Here is a 24,795-nt window from a genome sequence, read left to right on the forward strand (position 1 = left end):
GAACACTGAGCTTTTGTAGTGATGTCATTTCCTTTATTTACACAATTAAAACCAAATTATTTAACTGTGTAAATAACTTACTACTGCCAGTTTTTAGACGAGTTGAAATCCGACCTAACAGCTGAGAGCTGGACGTGCTGCACCATCTGAGCTTTGCTTCGGGGGAGCGGTTCCTCTTGGCCTAAACAGGCATCATCTCTGGGTCCAGCATCCATCCGTCATCCAGCGTTGGATCTGCTCTTGATTTAGTTGGAAAGTGAATTCTGAGTGACTTCCTGGTTGTTTTTTTTTGTACCTGCAAGAACCCCTAAGTGTGTAAAGAAGCAGCACACAGCAGCAGTGTCTGTTAGTTCATTTTGCCTTTAATAATAAAAAGAAAACTAAAATAAAAATCTCAAAATAAAAAATACATGGCAAAACAATAGACTCTTAAATGATTATGAGAATAATCATGGTCGCAATGATGATACAGTAGAAGTAATAATAGTCACCATAATAATAATAATAATAATAATAATAATCAGAAGCATAATAATCATAACTCTATCTGTTCTGGTGTCCGAGCCACCAGCAGAAATCACTTCCTGTTTTTTATAGACATTATGGTAAGCATCGCACAGGCCGGGGCGTGGCACTTGTCAAAATATTTTCACACTTAGCAAAGTTACCCCACATATGCACGACAAAATAAGGACAGAATCACAGCTCGTACGATTCACAGCACTGCGTGGAAATCAAAGTAAAGAAATGAAAGAGTTTAAAACATGCCGAGTTTGTTTCTTCTTCTTCTTCCCTTCTGCGAGACGGCCGCAGCTTCAATGACTGATGAGCGAGGGACGACGGGAGGGGAGTTTGGCAGTTTTTAGAGTAAAATAAAACAGATTGAAGGTTTATGTCGACAAAAACACAACGAACGATTTCATCAAAAAGATCGACATTCTTCTTCTTTGTCTCCTGAAATAAACAATAACGTCTGCAGTTCTGTGGGGGGGTTTGTCCGGTGAAAGTGCAGTGCTCTGGTGTCGTGTGAAATGTTCAACGTGCAGGTTCTTTTAGGGGACATAAACTCGTTAAAGATAAAAGATATGGCGGCGACGAAGAACAGCGAACAGAGAGAAAAAATCGAGTAGAGGAGGAGAGAACTCGAGCTGCTGAAGTCCTTCACATGTCTGAGGTTAAAGAAGAGAAGAAGATGGAGGAGGAGGAGGAGCAGGAATGTGGCGGAGCTGGAGGAAACACTGGTGCTGTTTTTTAATTTTAATCACATCTCAGGTTTCCTGTTCTCATTGGCTTCTGAGGCGTTAATGGCACAAGCTGGAATTTGTCATTTAAGTTTCAGCAACAGCAGAATCATTTTGAGACGCAAGTTAAAATGTTTCAAGAAAGATACAAACTTTGAGTTTAAAGTTTAACACTTTGAAGCACAGATTTAATATTTGGACTTTCATGTTGAGGTTTTACTCTATGGCAAAATAAAACAAGAAAATTGGGCAACATTGATAAAAAAAAAAGTTTCAAAAATATGGGCATAAATATTGTGAATTTATCATCAAGTTTAAGTCACATCTCGTCACCAGAAAAATATTTGTCTTTACAATAGTTACATCACGTGGCGCTGAAATGAAAGGAGAAGGCTCATATTTTTAAGATGCAGAATCACAGACACTACAGATGCACGTAAGAAATCTTTGACGTGTTCTTTATGAGGGGAAAGATTTAATTATTAAAGTAAAGTTTTAAGAACAAAGTACAAAAACGTTCAGACAACTTTAGTAACCTAGCAACAGTGAGCGCCGATGAGAAGCGCTCTGAAGCGGCTGTCGTGGGCGCCGCCAGCACAGAAAGACGGAAAAGAATCTGATCCTGTTTAAAGAATTTAGGTTTTTTATGTGGGAAAAAAAAGTCTTTAGAAAGAACTGTAAACACCGTGTCGTTAATATAAGAGTTTATTTAAAGTTTATGTTCAGTGATGATAAATAAAACTGAATTTACAGCCAAATAAAGTCAAACTTTATCTCTTAAAAAAAAAGCTGAAATTGTGTTTTTTAACAAAATAATCACAAACAAAAGGGGCGTGGCATTTAGAGATGTCGTCTTATTGGCAACAGAGAGACGCAGAAGGCACGATGACAGAACAACAGACGCAGCTCCGTATAAAAAAATAACACTAAATGTTTTTACATAAATTAACTCAAAGTGCGTTTGGATCGATCGGAGGCAGGAGGTGATGAAAAATCAACAGCAGTGTTTCTCTCCAACGTGACGACAGGGCGATGGTTTGACGAGTTCAGCTCAAGCAGCTGAAGAAAAGGAGGGGGAACCTAGTCCTTCTTTTAGTCTCGTGTGAACACAAAGCAGATCAGTTTAAAGCAGGCGGAGATATCTGCTAAAAAACAAACTTCAGTTTGACACCAAAGGTCGACTCGAGCTCCAAACTTTGATCCAAGTTTATAAAAACGATTCCAGCGTGATCAGAGTCTGAGTCGATCATTTAAGACGTTTTCTGTTGGTGTTTTTACACCCGCAGGAACGAGGAATCTTTACAGCGTAACCGTGTGGCTCCTTTTCTATGTTTAACCATTTAAATACAAACAAGTTTGTGAGAAAGACAAAAACAGTGAAACCAATAGAGGCTGATTTAAATGACCTCTGAACCCGCTGCAAAACAATTACAAATCTAATTCTGCTGATATTTTATAACTCCGCAAACTAAACTGTAAAAACATGTTAAAGTTTAAACTAACAATATGTGACTTTAAATGTGTAACTTACTTTGTTCTGCCTTTGACCTCCTCAGACTCTGAATAGAACCTGTGTGTTTGTCTTCAACTTTTATTCTTGAATGTTTACCTGGTAAATAAAGTATGTTTACTATCACATAAGAATCTGTTGATTTTAACATCTTTAACTTTCCCTCACCAGCGGCTCCTTATTTTCTACATTCAGTCAACATCGTCCTCTTTGGTTTGAAATGCTTTAAATCAGTCTGTCGGAGCCTTTTAGAAAACTAAAACACGAGGACAGACGTTATTTTAGAACATATTTCAGCTGATTGCCAAAATAAGAAACTAATTGTCCACCTGATGACATCGAACACACCTTTTCTAACATTTCTTATCTTAAAAGACGTTTGTTTTTAAAGATTTACGACTTCATTGGGAACCAAGGAGCTCGGAGCTGAGAGGCACGGACAGGAAGTAGTAAGGTAAAGGTTATGTAATCGTTGTTTGGATATTTTCATGACATTTCTGTAACTTAAAAACGACAAAGTGAAACAGCTGATCAGGCTGGAACAGTTCTTACAAACAGGAGAAGAAGACGTAGAATAAAACTGAAGCGGGCGCCGAGGGTCAGAGTGAGATGAGAGCAGGTGAGTGGATGCTGGTGAAATCGAGTCGCTGGAGTAAGACTGCTGTGTGTGTGTGTGTGTGTGTGTGTGTGTGTCCTCCCCTCGCAGCCTCAGTGTAAAGAGCGTCGACTTAAAGAAAAGCAGCGATCACCACGGACACAGACCTGACTGCTCGTAGAAGATTATTTTTCTATGTTTCAAATATATATTCTGTTTGTACAAGACGCTGATCCTTTCAAAGTAAAAGCCTCTGCAGCTTCCTACACGTCTGCTTTTATTTTCATACACTTCAGCCAATCAGATTCTTCCTTCACATGTGAAACGTTCGTCCTGCAGCTGCTCCACATTTAGAATTAAAGAGAAACGACAGATGGAGAAGACGGCGGGGAGAAATGGCGGTGGCGTGACGAATGGCTGAAGCGAGAGAGGAAGAACACCACCAACACCCCCGCGAGGCCTCCGTCCAAACATGCCCTCATCCACCCCCTCCACCGGGGAATGTAACGTGATCTGTGTGTGTGTGTGTGTGTGTCTGTGTGTGTGTGGTAGTTTCAAAGCGAGCGTATGAAGAGGTTGGCGAGCTCCTAGCAGTCCTCGTCCTTGTCGTCCACGGCGCCTTTGAGTCGCAGGCGGGCGAAGTCCTCGAAGACGAAGTCGTCGTCCTGGGAGATGCTGCTGAGAGACGGAGAGACCTTTTATTAACTTCCTGTTTCTGCTCCAGGAGACAGAAAACACGAAGACCTAAAAAAAGCCTCTCTACAAGGGCTCTAACGAACACCATTTCCCATAAGTCTGAGATCATCACGAATGACACATCCTGCTCAACACCAACCCTGTCATCAGTTAAACGCCGTCAGTCGAGGCTGTTTTACTTCTAGAAAAGGGTCACCTGATGGGGCAAGAGCACAGACTGTGTAAAAAGATGGCCGACATGACAGCTCCCTAAAAGCGAAGCCAAACCCTCTCTGTCGCCCCCTGCTGACTGGCTGCAGTATAGCTCATAAAGCCCGCCTCCTCCATGTTAACAGATGGGACATGAGTCAAACTATAAAATCAAAATCAATGTCAAATACATTTTTCTCCAACATGGTTTCTGTCATTATAGTTAGTTCTTATCATGCTGACAAGTTTATTTTTAATTAGTTATTTGATGACTTTAGGCTTCATTTCAGTTTGAGAGGAGGAGACGTCGGCCATCTTTCTACACAGTCGTTGGTCTGTACCCGTAAACAGTGAAACAGAGTTTTGAACAGCTGGAGATGATTTCTGCAGAAAAACATTTCAAAGTGAACATGAAAGCAAATCCAGCTGATTTCTAAGAGATGTAAATATTTTGTGTTTCAAGAGAAGATCAGAAATGTTTCCGTCTGTTGGAGACTTTAAGAACGAAAACTGAAGACCTGAAACTCACTTTGTGTCGAATTCTATCAAATTGGTGTCGATGGGGGGGTCCATCTCTGGCACAGCTGTAACACACACACACACACACACACACACGTTAGCATGTCATACAGTTGTTGCCATGGAAACTGAATCTTGTCTCCATGGAAATTCAGTGCAGATGAAGAAGGGACAAAGATGGAGAGTTACATAACAGCTGATAGAGCAGAGAGTGTTTGATGTTACATCCTCTGAATCTTCACATGAATAACATCAGCTTGTTGTTGTTGTTGTTGTTGTTGTTGTTGTTGTTGTTGTTGTTGTTGTTGTTGTTGTTGTTGTTGTTGTTGTTGTTGTTGTTGTTGTTGTTGTTGTTGTTGTTGTTGTTGTTGTTGTTGTTGTTGTTGTTGTTGTTACAGGTGATTACATTGATGGTTGTGTGGACTCACCTGACTGTGGGCGGGACACGGGCGGCTCCACAGGTTTAGGATGCATTAAGATGAAGGGAAGCTCCACCGACACGTCTCTGCAACACAACAGACAGGAAGTGAGCGCTCAGGAGCAGACGTCTAAAAATATATGATCAAATATTCATTAAAAACTAATGAGACAGCGTGCCCTCCGTTTTAAACTAGTTAACAGTAACTTTAACTAATGAGTAAACTGGATCAAAGAGTTTTTTAACCTGATTCAGGATTTAAACACATTTAAAATCGGTTTGAAATGCTTTAAATAATTAACCCACTCTATTCCAGTCTGAATCTATAGTCATTCATCTGTTGCTGCATCACGTTTAAAACAATAATTATATTCATATTATTCATTAATAAACCAGTTTATTCTGCCTAAAATATGTTAAAACCAGTTTAACCCACTAAAATTCAGTTGACCTTCATTTAAAACAAAGTATCTATTGTTGAAACGTGTTTAAAATTAATGGGTTCATTATTTTTATATCTACTTAAAACTAGGGATGCACGATTATCGCCACGTTATCGGCAGTTATGTAATTTTTCTGCTGACGGTGCAGGATGTCTGCGGCAGGTTTTCAAAGACACAGACAGCGAGGCTGCTATTTGCTATGGTTGCTCAGCATCGGTCACGCGAGGAGAAGTCGGTCTCAGTTTGAATATTACAGTTTGATTTGAAAGAAAATGTTACATATAAATAAAAATGGCATTTTGTACATAATGTGAGTTTAAGTACTTTTCTTATTGCCCAGTGAACGTGTGCATTTTAAAAAGCTCTGTATGATGCCAGCGGGCCGCGGCAATAAGAGCAGCATGATATCAAGTCCACTACAGGAGAGATGTTCTCTGCATCTAGGTGGACAAAAACATGCCTGATATATCCATACCAGCAATAAGGGTTGGAAAATAGTGTCCAAAAAAAATCAATCAATAATCAGTTTTCCTCGAATGAAGTGATGAACAGGTGATAAGGTAAAAAGGAGGAGTTGATACCAGCATCCCCGTCAGAAACGCCCCCAACTCTGCCTCCAGATGTGCCACTGGATATCGACAGATACCATCGGTAACAAGCTGTACCCCTGTGTCGTCATGCGGTGTTATAATCACGGGCCCACAGATGTTAGTATGTCTATCTGGACTCTGATTGGTTCTCTGTATCGGCCGAAACACAACTTCAGGTTTTGTTTTGGCGACCCCCAGAGAAAGCATTCATATGTGTCGTTTCAGATCACACACATTTACCTCTCCATCACGCCTCGCAGCAGCCTGCAGGGGGGAGAGGGGGGAGGCACAGAGCGGAGGAGGGAGGAGAAGGAGGAGGAGGGGGGGGAGGGGGAGGGGGAGGGGGAGGAAGCGCACAAAAAGCCACAAACACAGAGGGAGGAGGGAGATGAAATGAAAAGCAGGAGGCAACACGTTCACAACACGTTCACAACCTACAGTGGAAGCAAGCACAGTGAGGAGCAACTACAGCAACAAGCAGACGTTTCCACGGCAACTGACACTGTAAACAGGAAGTGGGAGGACGAAGCAGGAAGCTGAGCTGCACCAACATGGAGTCACTGAGAGTCAGGATTTAAGATAAACATGTTTGTTTTTCCACTTCCTGTGCTCAGATCAGGACTTCCACCAACAATATCTAAATTATTGATTTATATATTCATTATTTATCGATACATTTTGTTTTTTTCATGAAATTCTTCTTATCATTTCCAACATTCGTCACGTTTTGTCTCAGAAACAGTCTAAAACAATTTTGTGGCAAAGACATGAAGAAACAGCGAGTCAGAGAGGACAGGAAGTGATGTCAGCAGTGTTTGTGTGTGTGTGTGTGTGTGTGTGTGTGTGTGTGTGTCTCTTACGCTCCACGTGACACCACCAGCTTCACTTTGACTCTGTAGGACACCAGGATGCCCAGGACCTCCTTGTTGGTGACGTCCTTCACTCTGAAACACACAACAGAGCGCCGAGGTCATGTGACTGCTGTAACACACCTGTATATGACACCTGTTTATCACACCTGTATGCTGCGTGTGTGTGTGTGTGTGCTTACATCGTGGAGGAGGCCAGGTTGGTGTCTTCGTGTTTGAGTTTCCCGTCCAGAGCGAGCCCTCTCTTCTCTCGGTTCTTGTCGAGCGTCGGGGTCAGAGTGTAAACCTTACAGAAGGTGGAGCTGGACGACACCTGGTCACTATGGAGACGACAAGCTGCTGTCAATCAAACTGTTCAGGTAGAGCCTGCCCACTCAGCAGCACTACAGATGTTTGTTTAACAGCTGTTGTTCGGTTGAAGCTGTTTTTAAAACCCATTTAAACTTCTTATGACTCATTTATTTACAGTTTAAAACACAAATATCAAATATCATGTAAACGGGATTAAGGTCTTTGAAGCCACTTTAATCCAGTTTAAAGCAATTTATCTCTTCAACGAACGGTTTTAAAATCTTTCGACTCAAACCTGAGATAACATGTTTTAGACTCACTTTAGTTAAAACCGGTTTGTCTCTGGTTTAAAGCAATTTATCTGAACTTCTCACAGTTTTTTAACCTTTTTGTTATTGTTTAATCCAGTTTTAAAACTAGTTAAAATCGTATAAAACCAGAAGATATAAATGTGTTTAGTGTGTATTGTCACGGTATAAAACCATCAGTTTATTCATAAACAGAGCTATACATCGACACGGAGGAGATGGTTACTGGGAGCACTGGGACATGAAACGGGGACTTACTCTGCCTCCAGCTGGGCCACTGGACATTTGTACTGAGCAGTACTGAACAGACAGATGTCTGCATACTGACGCACTGTGTGAGAGAGAGAGAGAGAGAGAGAGAGAGAGAGAGAGAGAGAGTTTAGATTCATGACCATCACTACGTCGTCAAGTTTAAATGAACAACAGTTTAACGTAATAATCTCAAAGATTTTGATGTAAATAAATGTCTGTTATTTCTCTATCACTGAATGAGGTAACACAAGTGATTGAGCCAATGGAAGACATCGGCATGAAAGAGAAGAAGAAGAATGAGGACAAAGAAAGAGAAGGAGAAGAAGAAAAAACAGAAGAAGGAGGAGACACATGTACGTACCAGAGATCTTGACTCTCTTGACCGTCTTGGTGGAGTTGTTGGTGACGTGAACGTTGACGCTGATGGGCTCTCCGTGGTAATACAGCTAGACGCAATGCATCATGGGAAAAGAAGACATTTAATAATGTCATACATCCATCCAGTGAAAGTATCACATCAAGTGTGTGTGTGTGTGTGTGCGTGTGTGTGTGTGTGTGTGTGTGTGTGTCTGTGTGTGTGTACCTCCTTGTCCAGAGACGCCTCCAGGTGTAGGGATCTGTCCGACATCAGGAAGTTCCGGGTCGTCTCCACCATGGGCTGAGGACCGGGCTTCTCTGGAGCGTACTGAACCTTCCTGATCACCAGACGCACCGAGTTCCTGCAGACACGCAACACGTTTACATTGCGTTTGACACCTGAGTGAACTACAGGTAAAAGCCCCGCTGTTACGATGTCATAAAGCAGACGCTTTTGTCCAAAGCGACGTACGTAAAAAACCCTGGTGATGAAGTTCTGTTCATGAGGAAACTCGGGACATAAAATGAGCATCATGTTTCGGACCCTCTGTGGACCCCTATAAACATTTATCCCCTCAGAGACGCTCTAAACCCGCCTCCTGCAGGTGTGAACTCACCTCTTGTGAATCTTCTCTTCTATCGACTTGGCACAGAAAGCTCTGATCTCAAAGTCGACACCGCAGGCCTGCAGGGGGCGAGAGGAGACCACATCTGGATACTCAACGACAAGTCAAAGTGACAGCACAGGACGAGCTGCACAGGACTCAACAGCAATGTTAATATGTGTGTGTGTGTGTGTGTGTGTGTGTGTGTGTGTGTCTGTCTTACCTTCCCAGTGTCCTCTGGGCCGGGCTGTAAAGTGACTGAACAGGGCAGGTTCTGAGGGATCTGAAAACACACACACACACACAGTGTATTAATGTGAGTTCAATCATCAGGATTCACTTTCATTCTTAACCTCAGACACTGAACAGCAGCTGCATCATTCACAGAGCTGTGACCTTTGACCTAGAACTCCCAGCAGCCTCTAAAATCTGATAGAAAAATGTTAAAGAAGAAGAAGAAGAAGAAGAAGAAGAAGAAGAAGAAGAAGAAGAAGAAGAAGAAGAAGAAGAAGAAGAAGAAGAAGTCCAACTGAGGGACCAGCGTTCACATTCAAATCTCTCAGACATCATGTTTTGGTGTTTGGGAGGACGACTTTCCTTCAGGACACGTTTGGGGTTCAGGATGCAGAGCTGAAATGATCTGATGGACGAAGTTCTTCTACATTTTATCAGCCGCCATTTTTACAGACGAACACACAGCAGGTATTGAGAAACAGCAACCCGAATGGATAAGGTGTTAACTTATTTTGTTGTTCTGTAGAAGCATGCAAACACGTTATGTAAAAACAGACGTCACATTTTCATAATTCAACGTTTCATTTGCCTAATCACCTCACAGCAGGCAGAAGGAACCTTTTGTTTGAGGCGCTTCGGGCGACTAAAATATTTGTTTGGATTAAGATGAAGCAGCTGAGGTGAACGGAGATGATGCAGATTTATCTTTGACTCCGAGACACCTGAGGAAACGCTCTGCACGTGTCTGCAGCTCGTCCACAGAGACTGAACCCTGCAGCTGTGAGGTCGAGCTGACGTCTGCATGGTGTTAATTTGATCAGCGCGATCACGACTCCAACGACATCAACCGTAAACATTAAACTGCTCCAATCTGCAGCACAAAAAGAGACTGACTGATAACGTAGTACTTTCAGGAACCTGTCAGGACTGCATGTGTGAAAGGGGCTCCTCTCTCCCCCTCCTTTATAAACTCGAAGCACTCACTGCTTCATTAACTTCATCCACTTCCTGTTTCCTGTAGTCCAAACGCAGTTTCACTTCCTGAGTTCCTCAAACACATCAGGGAAAGTTCCTGTGATGGAGACGCTCTACGTTTATACATGAAAACAAGCAGGAACAACGTGTGTTAATCTCTCTGACATCATTCTCTCTTGTTCACACGTTGTCTCTCGTTTTACAGTCTGAGCCGACTGCAACCAACAGTCAGCACAAAACTGTCGGCCTATCATCCTCGTGTTGATGCCAGAGGCCACACATTTAGTTCACTGTGTGAACGAGGTTTGACTGAAGCTGCTGCAGCCAGAAACTACAGCTGGGAGACGCTGGTTAATCCTGGCTCCTGAGCTGCAGGTAAACGTCCTGAGCTTATTTACTTGTTTGTGTATAGACTTAACGTAGAGAAGCAGCACACTCACAGTGAAGTAGAAGGGGTGTGCATGCTGGCCCAGTTTCTTCAGCAGCCTCTCCTGCAGCCGACTGTTGGGTTTACGCTCCTCAGGCACCGGAGGGAACGCCTGAGAGAGAGAGAGAGAGAGAGAGAGAGAGAGAGAGAGAGAGAGAGAGAGAGAGAGAGAGAGAGAGAGAGAGAGAGAGAGAGAGAGAAACGATGTTTACGTCCCGTTACCGTCACAGGTTTCTTCTCTCAGAAACATGATGTCACACGTTCGGGGAAGCTCTTTAAAAATACTGATGCTGCTTTGAAAATGTTCCTTCAGTAAAAAGTGTTTACATATAATCCTTAAATGTAATAAATGTATAAAAAATATCAAATATCTTATGTTCTATTTGATTATTATTCTCTGTGCAGTCGTGTAAAAGCTGAGCAGCAGGGACCATTACAGCCGACTGGATCCAATGTACTCTTTCCTCAGGTGGAGGTGGAGGTGGAGGTGGAGGTGGGCTGGACTCTGACCTGGAAGGTGGAGATGTAGAGATCCTTCCTGAAGGACAGGCCGAGCACGTCCAGGTCCTCACGGCCGTAACGAAACGCACAGGTCAGCGTGACGAAGACTACAGAGAAGGAACAACGAGAGTTTACCATCACTGTAACTTCATCTCCTGACCTTTGGCGACCTCGTGTGTCTTGCTGATACTAGTTTAGTGTACAAAGTGATCAATAATCTGGCTCCTCCCCCACTACAACAGTTCACGTCGCTGCGCTCGAATAACGAGAGGAGTGACAGAGGTGACTAACGTTACAGATCAATCAATCGTTACTTTCTGTCAGAGCTACACAGTTTAGGAGCTCAGTATGAAGTTAAATCAGAGTCTGCAGTGTTTTAAATGGAAGATGAAATCAGCCCAGTCATGTACCCACCACACACAAACAGCTGTCGTGTTTTAATGTCGTGTTGTTGTATAGTGAACATTAACTGTCTGCTAATTGTGTTTTTATTCTCCGTTTCGTGGGACAGGTGCACATGAGCTTAAAGCTAACTCAGGTACAGCTAAGAAGCTGTGCACTGTCCCTGTCACAGACACAAACACACCTGTGCATGTCTCCATTAAGATTGGATGTGTTCTCATCATCTGACACGCTGAAGTTAAATTTGATGTAATTCTTCTTCTTTATTTCAGATCTTTGTTCGACTCAAAAACAAACCAGGAACAATTTAATCTGACAAACACGCAGATCATTTTTCTAACAGAACACGAGCAGAGTTTTAAGACGTAATAAACTCGTCGACTGAACTCAGGAATGATTTCAAAGTCAAAGTTAAAGCGAGAAACAGAACGTGTCTCGACAGTCGACAGTTTACAAACCTTTGACAGCTAAGAGATCATATTTCTGCAGAGCTCACAGCTTCATGTGACACTGCTCGGGGTTTTAATCCGTTCATCCTCTCTGCATTGGATTATTAACTGATCCTTTTATATTTCTTTACAGAGTTTGTCACTAAGAGGTTAAAGACACTGAGATCTAATCGGGACCAGCTGATTAGCTCTTTTAAAAACACCTTGATGTGGACAAGAAGCCGTCCTACCTTTCCTGTCCTTCAGATACTCGGGGTCGACGAGGATCACTCCATCTGTCAGCAGGAAGGACGAGAAACAGCCGAGTCAGCACCACAGAGTTCAGTCAGCTGTTACCGATCCTCCACCACCCACTCTACAGACCGTACTCACCTGCTCAGGTGTTTTTACACCCCAGTTCATTCAGAATGATTTCTTGTTTCATTATCACAAAATTAAATGACTACAACCGTCCCGATGTGCCGACTCACCTACGGGGTCGACGTGGTCCAGGTGATCCACAAAGTCTCTCTTTCCCAGATAAACTGTCACCTGTGGAGAACAGTCACAGCATCAGCTCAGGTGTTTCCTGTTGTAAACGTCCAGAATGACATTTCACTCACAGGTGAACAGGAGCGGGGGGGGGATGTTATTGTGGATTGGGTTAATAAAGACAAGTTGATGGTGGTGAATTTCCATTATATAGATAATCATTAATATCGTCTAATGAGTGACGACACAAAGCTGTCTCCATCACTGAGCTACAGTCCAAAGGTCAGAGGCCACACACAGACAGCAGTGTAATGCAGAGTGCACAGGTGCTGAGCTCAGTCTGGTTACGCATCAGGCTGCTATAAACAGACGTGTGTACAGATCGGCCTTCGAGCCGGGGATGAAGTAAACATGTAACGAGGGTTAAGGTAAACATCGGTCACATGTACAGCTGATCTCGTAGATGAAAGGTCAATTATTGTGTGTTGATAACAAATAACTGAACTTGTTTGCCGTCCTTCACCGACCTCGGTCTGGTCGACTGTTCTGGTGCTTCACATTTGTAGATGTTTGTGAGCTTGTGATGGGGCGAGTTAGAAATGTATCGCCCTCCCTGGGATCAATAAAGGTGTCTGAATCAGAATCAATGTCAGTGATCAGTGTTTTACCACCATATTTTTATGTCGTTCATCACACGAGTGTGGGGGGCGTGCTCAGTATGGGCCGATGCTCAAGTTGAGGTTATGGGGATGAAAACTTATCAGAACATCTGGAAGGAAAGACGCAATCATTTTCTAAAACAGCTGCTTAATGTAGATTTTTAATTTAAACTAACAGGAAGGAAATAGTGCACTTTGTTGGGGACTACTTTCAGCTGCGGATGGATCAACATTTGCTGCTCGAGTCAGGATTCGTTGCCGGACAGTGTTGGTGTGACTGTGTCAGAAGAAGTAGTTCCTCTTTGACGTATCACTACTTTCCTGAAAACTTCCCTTCAGGTTTTTATATCTTTATATTTCAGAAGACAGAGTGTGTGTGTGTGTGTGTGTGTGTGTGTGTGTGTGTGTGTGTGTGTGTGTGTCACTCACCTTACAGTTGGGGCTGGACTTCTTGAAAACTCTGAGAGGTTTGAAAGAAGCAGAAGAGAAACACGTCAGTCTTTATTGAGGGTGAGCTGACACCAAACAGGGCGAGGAGTGAACTGTCTTTAATCTTAATGATCTGAAACTCTGTTTATTTCAACACGGCAGGAAGCTGAGGAGGAAGTGGTTCAGTCAGTATGAGCTGGGCTATTATGGGATGTCACCACAGAGCTTTAATGAGGGCAGGTGGACGTTCAGGTTCTTCAAACTTTCACATCAGTTTGTTAGTTATATTTTAATGAGATTTAAACTCACTGACACTTTATGTTAAACTCACAGTAAAGAAACGCTCCGTCTGTTACACTGTCTGTGCTTTGACGAGTCTGTGACAGCTGTGAAATTACTCTTAAAGTGTGTTTAATAACTCTTTACAATAATCAGGCATGCAACTAAAACTGTTTCGATTGTGACGACTATTTTGGACAGTCCGTCTTCAGGTGGAAACATTTTACGGATGTTTGGGATTTGCAGCTTTTCCTTTGTAGGATGTGAATAATTGAAAGGTTTTGAATGTTGAACACACTTCAGGCTCTGGGTCGTTGGAACACTTCTCACCACGTCTACAGAACAGAAAGAGCAGAAAACAACGCTCTGATCGGGCTGCACATTAATCAACATGACTGATGGTGGTATCGATGTTTAAAATGCTCCGCCCGTAGAAAACTCTGCTGCAGATCAAATCAAGTGCTCCCTAAACTAACAGCCGCTCCCCCAGGGGATGGAGAGGTTTGGGCTTCACTTTTGGGGGAGCTGGCAGGTCATGTGATGAGCGCCGACCTCGCAGCAGCAGGTTAGAGAGGAAGAGTGAACAACAGAGACGGTCGGAGAAACTAAAGTCAGGTCCGAACAGAAGACAAAGAGCTGGTCCCCTGAAACGGCTCGTCAGCGTACGTTTGGAGGCGTTTCAGATTCAGGGCGAGTGTTGAAATAATATGCAGAGTTACCTGTAATAACACCTGTGTTTAACTCTTTAAATGCCTCTGATGCTGCCGGACTCAGGTGTCAGCCTGTCTGTCTGTCACTGATGCACTAACATGTTTAACGAGCCCGGAGAGAATAAATGTGTTGGAATCAGAGAGACATAAAGAGCAAACAGGCCGCAGATCACTTCCTTTAGCCACGACACACAAACAGGAAGTGACACGCGGCGGTTTCCCTCCTCACATCTCTGGTGTGAGGCGTTCCTGATCAGCTGGGACGTTCAGCAGAGACTCCAGCTGATGTTTCCCACAGCACGGCGGTTATATTTAGATCTCCTCAGAGCTCACAACTCATTTACACGTTCAATGAAAACTGCTTAGATTAAAACAATTCATCAATCCAATATTTCATCTGTGACCTGATGATTAAATTATGCTAACATGTTACTTCTTTCAGCTCCTAAAACATTTGTATTGTTTTGTCTCTAACCTTTGTTGTTCATCGATCATCTTTGAGGTTTTTTATTGTTACAAATTAACATTTTCACTCCTCTTTCTGATATTTAAAACACCAACTAATCAAGACAATAATAAAGAATAAATTAACAGACGAATATCATGATACTGGGGGAGCGGACCTCTCTACGGGAAGCTAAGGAACGGTTTCCAGTCAAGGGTTTCAAAGATCTGCTGCAGGAAATAAGTGTGAAAATGTTCAGCTGAACTTCTCTCATGTTTATTTTATTGAACGTTTATAACCTGAGCTCGTTCTGTGGTGGAATAAATCCAGACTGTCAAACCGAACACAAGCTGCTGCTACAGTAAAAAACACATGAGAAAAGTTACTGAAAGTTTGTCTCGAACGCTGTGAAGCTCCTGCAGCTAAAAGTGTGACTTTGTAAAGTGCTTTAAGTTTCCTGATGAAGTTTAGCGCAATCATTCAAAGAAAAAGTCTCAGTTATCAATGTGAGAAACACAAACAGGATGCAAGATGCAGGTGTCACAAGAAACGGACTGAAAGTTTGCTTCACATCAGCAGCATCTGTTGGGCAACCGGACGCCTCAGACGGTTCCTCTCGTCCTTTAAAGAGAAACATGACGACAGTTTGAAACTCAAGTTCCTCCTGAGTGTGAAAACACAAACGGCTGTCGTCAAACCGGCCGAGCAGGCAGCGAGGAGTGATCATCTCCACTAAACTCAGACAGTAACACGATGTTATGCGAGTGCCCAGATGTTATTTTTAAAACATTCAGTTGTGAACATTTGTGAGCCTGATAAAAAGTCTGAACGACACCTGTTGCTTTCATGCATTATTAATGTGCTGATTCTGGCCCGAAGAAGTCGAGCATCAGCGCTCCGCAGGGTTACGAACCAAAATTCACCTTCAGATAGGAATTAATCCAAAACCCAGAATAATTGTGGGATCGTAAACGTGAAGACACTTCATGAAGGCAGAAGAAGGCTTTACTGTTTGCACAGACGCACGTCGCTGTCTATCAGGAGCGTGTTCTGCAGGTCCAGCATCAGGCAGAGTCTCCATTTGTTACTGATTATTTTCTTTATCAAGCAATAACATAGTTCATGTACAAAGGTAAACCTCGCTCACTTCACAGCAGTGTGAAAGATTAACGAAGTCAGAAGCTGCAGTTCCTCTGGTGTCCACTTGAGGCTGCCTCCAGCAGTGAGTCAGTCCCCATAGAGCCCCATGTTAAACTTTACAGCAGAAATAAACATGTTTACAGCCTGGTACAAAAAACAGTTTGGGTCTCTATAGTAGAGATAGACCGATATGTTTTTTTCAGGGCCGATACTGATACCGATTATTAGTAGTCAAGGAGGCCGATAACCGATATTTTTGCAGCCGATATTCATTTGCAGTAAAAGTGAAAATATTGGCGTCAAAATTTTGAATAATACAAACTCCAACACTTAACTTGTTTAAATGCCTTTAAGCATATGTTTATTAAACAAACAAACAAAAAGCGCAGGGAGTTCCCAGGGTCAGCAGCATCTCTTATAAAGTTGACTGAAAATTTAAATAAATAAATAACTTCCTGCGACCGCCGTGTTCCGTCTGCACCGCGACCTCCAGAGTCGATTGCACCCATTCAAGTCAAAGCTCGTGATTCCTCAGCACGCGCCGAAGCGTCTCTATTTTTGACGGAGGCCGCTTCAAGCACGCGTCAAGCTGAACAGAGCAGATCGTTCCAAACAGGAAGTCATACGAGAAAACAGCACACAGCATCCGGCCATTTCAAAATAAAACACCATGTACAGACCGGTACAGACTCCCGCTTTCACAACAACACGCTGAAATCTGGAAAAAGAACACTTTTAATGAAGTAGTGTACTCAGCCATGGTAGAGCACAAAAATCACCGAATCATACAAATGAGAGATAATCAACCTCAGAGGTGCAAACTGAACTGTTTGTGTGTTGCTGTTTAACGTTGATGTTATCGCATGATTTCGCACGATCTTGTGATCTCGCGAATCCAGCTGCTTGGGCCAGCGCTCCGCTCCGCTGCGCTGCGGATCAGACACACTTACTGTGGCCGAGGGCTCGTGCCGTCTGACGGACCAGAACAGCGACACAGGGGACCCGCCGGACACGGATCCTGTGGGATCCAGGCGTGAGGTTTATGTCTTCATTATTTAAAACAGCATTTATGTGCCCGATCAAAGATCAAAGATATTCAGTTTGTAATGACTGAAAATACATTTAATCCACATGAACATATTTGAGTTTGAGTAATAAAATCAAAGATGGTTCAGGATGTGTTTTTAATCTCCTGCTTCAGCGTCACGTTTGTCCCTCCTCTCTCTCCGTCACTTCACCGGCCGTCGGGGGACACACTGGAGAAGAAAACAGCCGTCTGCTGTAAACACGCTTTCACGCTCGGCTGGCTGCTACTAAATCTTTCCAGTTGGATAAACGTGTTGCAGCAGCAAGCGGCACCTGATCCACCTGCTGCAGGCAGGTCTGCAGGGACACGTCAGGTAAACAGAGCGAGAAGCCACGCCCCCCTGTGACTAAGACTGCTCACCTGAACCGTGACTCAGACTGCTCACCTGAACCTGAGCTGATGTCATCATTTAACAGGTTGTTGTACTGAAAATTAATCCTCCATTTATCCTTCAGATGATCGAATACTTTGGGTTTAGAGGCGAGTTTACTGTCTGATAAAATCAGACAGAGGTTTGAAGATGTTCTGGTACCGAGATAACTGTAAACTGTGTTATACAGATCATTTCTGTCATTATAGTTAGTTCTTATCATGCTGATTTATGTCCAAGTGTTCATTTTTCTGACAAGTGTACTTTTAATTAGTTATTTGATGCTGTAAAAAGGGGGTGTGGCCTCATGATTGACAGCTCTGTTGACAAATGGGGCTCCTGCAGCGTTCTGTTCCCAAGTAGCAGAGTAGAGGAGGAACGGCGAGAGGAGACGTAACTAACACTAACACTACAGTCATTGAACTTTCCATCAGCGTGAATATCTGCTTCAGACCGACACAAGAAGCTGTTCTGCTGCAGACTGAGCCCACCTGAGGGCTCCAACACGCCAAGGGCACAAGGTAAAGATGTGTGTCGGGTAGAGGAAGGGGCGGGACGTCGATACTGCGGCTCCACCAGCCGATCTCTACTGCACACACTCTGGTGTGAAAAACGCCCGCCGTTGTGACGGACGCGATATTTAATCCTCTCTGTTTAAAACCGTCCTATTCTTAAGAGCTGAAGCCAGTCACTCATTTAGGTGTAAATTCATGTTAGTGGATTACTGCACATTAGGGACATGTCTATCTTCTGCTAGTAACTAGAACACAAAGTGAACGCCTCAGGACAGACCCTGTATGAAATGTTAAGGCCTCTCTGCAGATCAAAGGGCAGGAAACCGCCTTTTCTCTCGGTCACAGCTCAGCGTGTTGCTCAGAGACACTTCAGCAGCACGGCTTCATGCTGATTCAGGCCTGTAACACCAAACACAGCAACACATGAGCCAAACAACAGCAGGCAGAGTGGACTTCACTCTGAACGCTGTGACTCACAAACTGTGACGCTGCTTCAGTTCATCAGTCCGAGTTCTGGTCGACGGCACTTCCTCATGATCTCTGGACGGCTTCCTCTCTACACTTCCTCTGAAGCACTCGATCGTCCGCCCACAGACACTCGTCTTTATGAGGTCGTCTGCCTTCAAGTGGCTCATTATCCATTAAACAATTAACACACACAGCGAGTGAACACAGCTGCAGCTACTTTTACATTAACATGCAGAACAAGATGAAAAAAATGGAGACTACATCCCAAAACAGCCAAAGCAAGAAAATTCCACTTCCTTGTGAAATGGGTTTTATTTTAGTAGTTCTGCTCTTCCTTCCTGTTTGTCCTGATGACATTTAAAGATTAATTCTGGTATTTTTAAACCTGGGTCCTATTTTTTTTACTTGTACAAAAAGTGTGTGAATGATGCAGTAGATGTTTTTATCCTGCAGCAGTGAAACAGGCTGTAATGGCTGCAACATAATCCTTGATGGGTCAAAGGTCGTCCACTAAAAGTTCTTGTTGTTTCCACTGACAGGCTCAGATTGTTATTCTAAGTGTGTGACAACATGACAGAAAGGATCCCTACAGAGATAGACTTGATTGTGTTAGACTTGAACTAACAATTTAGAACAACAAAGACGCAAAATAGTACAAACTAAGTAACTGTGCGAAGCAGCTGCTCCTGTGTTCTGTGAGGTAAAATTAGTGGTTTTATGAATGGAGTCTGGTGTGTCTGCAGAGAGCGATGTAACGTCTGTGTGTGGTTAAAACAATCATCTTCCTCTGTAACAAAAAGGTTGAGGGGTTTATTGCCGAGTAGGTTTACACATACACAACATACACAAGTCATTTGTTTTGGTTATTTTGGTGAGCAAAAAAAAAGAGCAATTAACACAGAACTAGAATAAAAATAAGTCAAAGACTTGAAATAGAAGAAGATAAAAAAAAATGCATTTTCATTACGTTATATTACGGCCTGTTTCATGGCTGCAGGCTGAATCAAACTCTTGGAGCAATTCCAACACCATTTGCACCTAGTAGGCATTAACACCAAAATATGGAAAAATAGGGCCCTTGTTTATATCCTGGAATTCCCCTTTAACATGTCTCATGCAACTGTTTTTACATTTAAATGCAACAAATGTGGAAAAAATGGAGATTTTATCCCAGACAGCCGCCCAGGCCACAACATTCCACGACCTGATGTCCCGGGTCTTATGTTGGTGGCTTTGCCCATCCTTCCTGTGCAGATGACATTGAACTCACCAGCTTGAGACCTGCAGACTTATCAATAATAACAACAATAATATTACAGTTCAACAGGCCTGTAAGTACACAGAAGCCATCAGACAGGTTTGAACACTAAATGAGCCATAAAAACCTGCTGCTGTGCACATTAACGACAAAAACACTCAAAGGTGAAACAGGAAGTTTAAGTGAGAGACTGTTCAGTCTGTAAACGTCAGAAAGCTTCAGTAAAGTGTTAAACTAAAGCTGCACATCAGCAGTTTACATAGATACAAGATATTTGGTACTAAAGCTTGAAAGGTAAAATTAAACTGGAGGTATTTTAAGACTAAAGTGTCATTTTTCAAACTAAAAAGCCAAAAGATTATTCCAGCTTCTCCAATGTGAGGACTTTGTGTCTTCCAGCATGAAAGCGAACATCTCTGAGTGAGTCCATTGACAGAAGCTTCTTTAACACTTAAACTTGGACTGTGGGAAAATAAAGTCGCTGTTTTCTGATATTTTATAGAGAATTTCATGTTGCCCTCATCTGCCCGAAGCAAAACCACAGTTTATCAGTTTAAAAGGTTTAGAAAGAAGCCGTTTGTTGTTGTCGTCCTCTCAGGGTTCAAATAAATGTAACTCAATATTTTTTTGATATAATCAAGTCATTGAATTGTGAGGTTATATTTAGTGATAACAGCCACATATCTGGCCGCTTGTGGTGGAACTGACAGATGGTTTAACAACAGCTTCAGGCCACGGTTTGATGATTCCTTTTATTAAAGCCACTCTGATAATAAGTCAGCACTGTGCGACTTCACTTCTGAAGCTTTTCTATCAAATAAAAACTCACCCTGTAGCTGCAACAGGCGGTCTTTCACTCAGACTTTTACTTTGAAAAAACAAGCTGGAGAAGTTAAGAAATGGTCCAACTTCCTGGGAACGTCCTCTGACACACCTGAAGACACTTCTTTAGGTGTTTTGTTGTGTCGTTTTCTCCTCCTATCACTCTCGTTCAATCATGTAACGTCTGGGTGTTCAGGGTTTAAAGAAGCAGCACTGGTACATAAAGAAGCTCCTCTGATTTTAGAAAACCACTGAGGACACTGTACTTGATGCTAACGTGTAGCTAGCTGCAAAAACTGATCTCAGTTTCTACAAGCCAAATATGAGAGAGCATATTTGGTGCGTTGCAGTAATTTTAGTAAAAGTAACCGTGGTGTAGGGCTGGACCAAACTCCAAATCTGATTCGGCTGTTCAAAATGAAGCTTTGACTATTTGTTCATTTTATTTCAGTTCGGCATCACAACAAACTCGTCTGTCAGCCGACATCCGTCTCATTTTTTAATCACACGCTGGCTGCTGCCCGGACATTGAGACATATCCTGCAAGCAACCTTTACGTAACATCACCATCCTTTCAACATCATCATTTAAGAACTTAGAAAGGATTTTAAGGTTAGACAGAATTTTATAAATCCTGAAGGAGATTCCAGTGCCAGATTGATACAAAATCAGAGACAACAACAGCATCAAACAGAAGTGAGATCTAAAATAGTTACAGAGCTCGGTGCCTCACAGAACAGCTACAGAAGTACGATAAGTTATCTACAAAAGTAAGTAGAAAATGTCGTAGCTAGCTAGAGAGCGAAAGTCAAAGAGAGGTTAGCTAGTAGCTGAGCTAGCCACTCCAAAGAGCATCTGAGAAACACTGATTTTAACTTTTAAGCTGCTTTATGATGTGAATGATTTTTTACTTTTTATTTGTTTTGGAGAGGAGGAGATATCTGCGGGAATTCGGCTTTGAGTAAAAAACCTTGTGAGCGATGAACACCGAGGGAATCGGAGAGCTGCCCACAACGCTGCAGCAAAAAACAAACGTGCAGAAATTCAACTAACAATATAAGAGCCGACTCGGGGTCTTCTTGACTGATGATTCCCGTCTACTTTTAGGATGCAGCGCTACCATTGTTCAACATCTATAACTTCAACTGTCCACTGTACACAGAACCAGAAAATAAATCAACTGCTGCAAAAAAACACCAACTACCATCTTGTAACGTGTAAATTCAGGACGACAGACACACAAGTATGATCACAACACTGAACCTGAATGCAGCCTGAACCAAAAACCTCCAAGTCGATAAACAGCTGCAAACAACACAAACAAATAAACAACGAGCACTGGAGAGGACATTTAACATGTCGCACACGCCACGTAGGTTATGGTTATTGCATGACACAGAGGCCAGTGGAATAAAAAAAGAAATGAGGAAGTCATGTTGGACTTTTGGGAAACACACTTTGAGGAACATCTTAAAAACAAAAATACGTCAGCTTTAAGTTCCTTGAAGTTCAGCTTCAAGCTGTCCCATAAACACGCTATATTTCCCTCAGAGGTTTGGTGGAGTTGATGTGAAACTCAGCAGGTAATGATTGCTGATGTTTTATCAGAGAGCTGAGAATCGGCTGATGGGTCACTGAGTTCATCTATGATCATGTCTATATGTTCAACAATCACACTGTTTGCTGAATGTTTGTCTTTCCTCCTGCTCGCTTCCTCTCCTCCCTGTTTCCCACCTGTTTCCTAACAGGAAGTAACAAAGCAAGAGAGACAGAGAGAGAGAGACAGGACAGTTCAGACAGACTGTTTGCTTAAATCTCAGTAAATGTCAGCGTCCGTTACAGAAGAAGAGACGCCCTGATTGTAAAGTTCAATCAGTCAAGAACTACAGAAGAAGAAAGCGTGGGAGCGACATGTAAACAAAGAAGTGTTTGTGCAGAAATAATCTGTAAACTCACACACCCCTGTGTCTGTAGGACAAACATGCAGGATGTAAACAGCCTCAGATTAAAGCCGAGTCAGCGCTTTAACATCACAGTCATCGTTTTATTAAAAAGTGCAGGAGAACGGAGCAAACACACACTGTACTGTGCTGTAGGAAAAGCTCCGTCTCAGCTGTTATACTCAGAAAAAAACAAGTAAACAGGGTAGAAAACAAAGAAAGCCTTTAAACCCTCCGGAGCTGATCAGGACGGGGAAGTACTTGTAGATTTATTTCAGCTCGGAAGTCTGAAAACAAGATTAATAATTCTGATCAGGATCTGCAGATAGTCTGGATTAACAATAGACAAAAGCAACACTGAGCTAACACAATAAATAGGTCAAATCGACATAAAGAGGCATCCTAAGGCCTCCAGAAACCTGACAATCAGCTGTAAGGAAGTATAACATTAAGTATGTCAACACAGCATCTTCATCTGTCAAACACAACCCGAGCAAGCCGCGGTTTTACCGTTAATCTGCTCACTGACGCTGTTCAACACAATTTCGAGCAATACCCGTTCATTCTAACGAGGCCACCTGAGATATAATCCGAAAAGAAGCCTCCTAACTCATCAAAACACGTTTACAGCTAATTAGCACGAGCCTGCGGTACCCTCATACCCGAAATTAGCCTCCATAAGTAGCAGGCTAACCCAGGGAGCCCCTCAACCAGCGCGCTTGCACAAAGCTCCATCCGAAAATTATTTTATTTTATTTCTTAATGTGTAAATAATGGCAGAAAACACAGTTCTATACGTTGTATGACTGATTGAAGTCTGATGTTAACATCGGCATTGATATCATCAACAATGCAGCACTTAAATTCAATAAACTCTGGCGTTTAACTATAGATTTCCCCTGGTCGATACCGCCCACTACGGCCGTATTTTGTTGGAAAGGCACCGTGGGAATTCCTGCCTACAACACAGAATCCTATTTTATATTAAACATTTGTGGTTGCATGTATTTTGTGACATCTGTATTAAACAGTCTATGTTAGAAATGTTTCAGTATTTTGAGTTTTTCATCAGATGTGAGCGCGAGCCAGATATCGAGATTTGACAGATTTGTGAGCGGAGGCTGGAGCAGCGTCCTGCTAGCTAACCCCACCCTGCTGGGCTATCTTCGCCTCCTACGAACGAGGTCATCGTATTACAGATAAAGTCACAACCCCGGGTCCCGCTCGGTGGTCTTTGTGTGTAGTTATTGTTTTATAGCAGGTAAATGTCTGCATCACGGGCGGAGAAAAACTCCCCCGCCCGGGCCAGCAGCAGCTCGGCTAACGTTAGCAAACTGCGTGAGAGCGGATGCTAACTAGCTGTTAGCATCTGTAGCCTAGCCGTCCTACCTGGTGCCCGCCTTGTCCCCCATCTCCTCGGCAGGCGGACTGCAGCAAGATCCCAACAAAATGAGCCCGGATCGGCGGTGGCTAGTCTGTAGAAGCTGTGTGTCTGTGCCTGCAGCTCGGTTCACCCGTCCATCCACATCCGCGCACAGCTAACTAGTTAGTATGCTAATTTAATTTAGCGCCGCCTCGGCTCCTCTGGCTTCCGCAAAGGCAGGATCTCTGAGTGTGTGAGTGTGAGTGTGAGTGAGTGTGTGTGTGTGTGTGTGTGTGTGTGTGTGTGTGTGTGTGTGTGTGTGTGTGTGTGTGTTTGTGTGTGCGCAGCGGTTGCAGATCACGTTGCGCAACACAGAGTCTTCGGAAACATGACAACAAGAAGCAGCATTAAATGTTGATTCATCGTAAAGAAAGAATGACTCAGAGGACCTGACACGTAGAAGGGTCATTACAATCAAACACCGTGTGTATTAATCCTGCGGCTAACACACACACACCTGTTATACACCTGTTATAATAAACATTTACCGCTGATGATCTAAAATCGGATGAAAATGTGCAGGGAGACACTTCACTCTCTCCGATATGTTTGGTTTCCACCCACTTGTTTGCGTTGATTCTCCGGCTGCTTCATTTTTTTGCATCTTCAAGTAATTTAAATTTATTGTGTTATTTGTGGAGCAGAACAAGACATAAAATAACAATAAATTAGGTAATTTTGCACTTTCCCTGTGTGTGTTATACACCAAAGATAGGTACAAAAAAAAACAAAAAAAGAAACTGAAGAAAAATGTCAAATTGTGTTTGTCAGCCACTTTTTGCTATGTAGGCATCGCACAGTGGGATTGTACAGCTTTTACAAATAATTTGTATTTATTAAAAGCTGTACAATCCCAATCAAAACAAATTGTTATGTCTTTATGTTGGATACGAAGCTACAGCCGGGCG

At 42.8% G+C, this 24,795-nt stretch overlaps 1 protein-coding gene across 3 annotated transcripts; it reads right to left on the bottom strand.

Annotated features, from left to right (window-relative positions):
- Positions 1 to 342: 342 nt before the first annotated feature.
- On the bottom strand, positions 343 to 24,151 carry LOC138594896 (arrestin red cell). Of its 3 annotated transcripts, none has more exons than XM_069666181.1 (16): positions 23,854 to 24,151; positions 13,431 to 13,461; positions 12,342 to 12,402; positions 12,102 to 12,146; positions 11,030 to 11,127; positions 10,533 to 10,631; positions 9,107 to 9,166; positions 8,896 to 8,963; positions 8,505 to 8,640; positions 8,283 to 8,367; positions 7,928 to 8,000; positions 7,253 to 7,390; positions 7,062 to 7,145; positions 5,179 to 5,255; positions 4,761 to 4,815; positions 343 to 4,021 (listed from the first exon to the last, which is right to left on the bottom strand). In XM_069666181.1, the coding sequence occupies exons 1-16, from the start codon at positions 23,874 to 23,876 to the stop codon at positions 3,934 to 3,936; spliced, it is 1,221 nt and encodes a 406-aa protein (XP_069522282.1). In that variant the 5' UTR covers positions 23,877 to 24,151; the 3' UTR covers positions 343 to 3,933. The 3 variants fall into 3 exon arrangements, with proteins under 3 accessions (XP_069522282.1, XP_069522275.1, XP_069522290.1); XM_069666174.1 differs by having other exon boundaries at positions 343 to 4,024; XM_069666189.1 differs by lacking the exons at positions 343 to 4,021; positions 4,761 to 4,815; positions 5,179 to 5,255 and adding an exon at positions 5,262 to 6,465.
- Between the last annotated feature and the right edge of the window lie 644 nt (positions 24,152 to 24,795).

The sequence above is a fragment of the Semicossyphus pulcher genome, unplaced genomic scaffold (genome assembly GCF_022749685.1).
Source record: "Semicossyphus pulcher isolate SPU_LCO1_2020_fin unplaced genomic scaffold, fSemPul1.0.p SCAF_10, whole genome shotgun sequence".
In the NCBI taxonomy this organism is placed as follows: domain Eukaryota; kingdom Metazoa; phylum Chordata; class Actinopteri; order Labriformes; family Labridae; genus Semicossyphus; species Semicossyphus pulcher.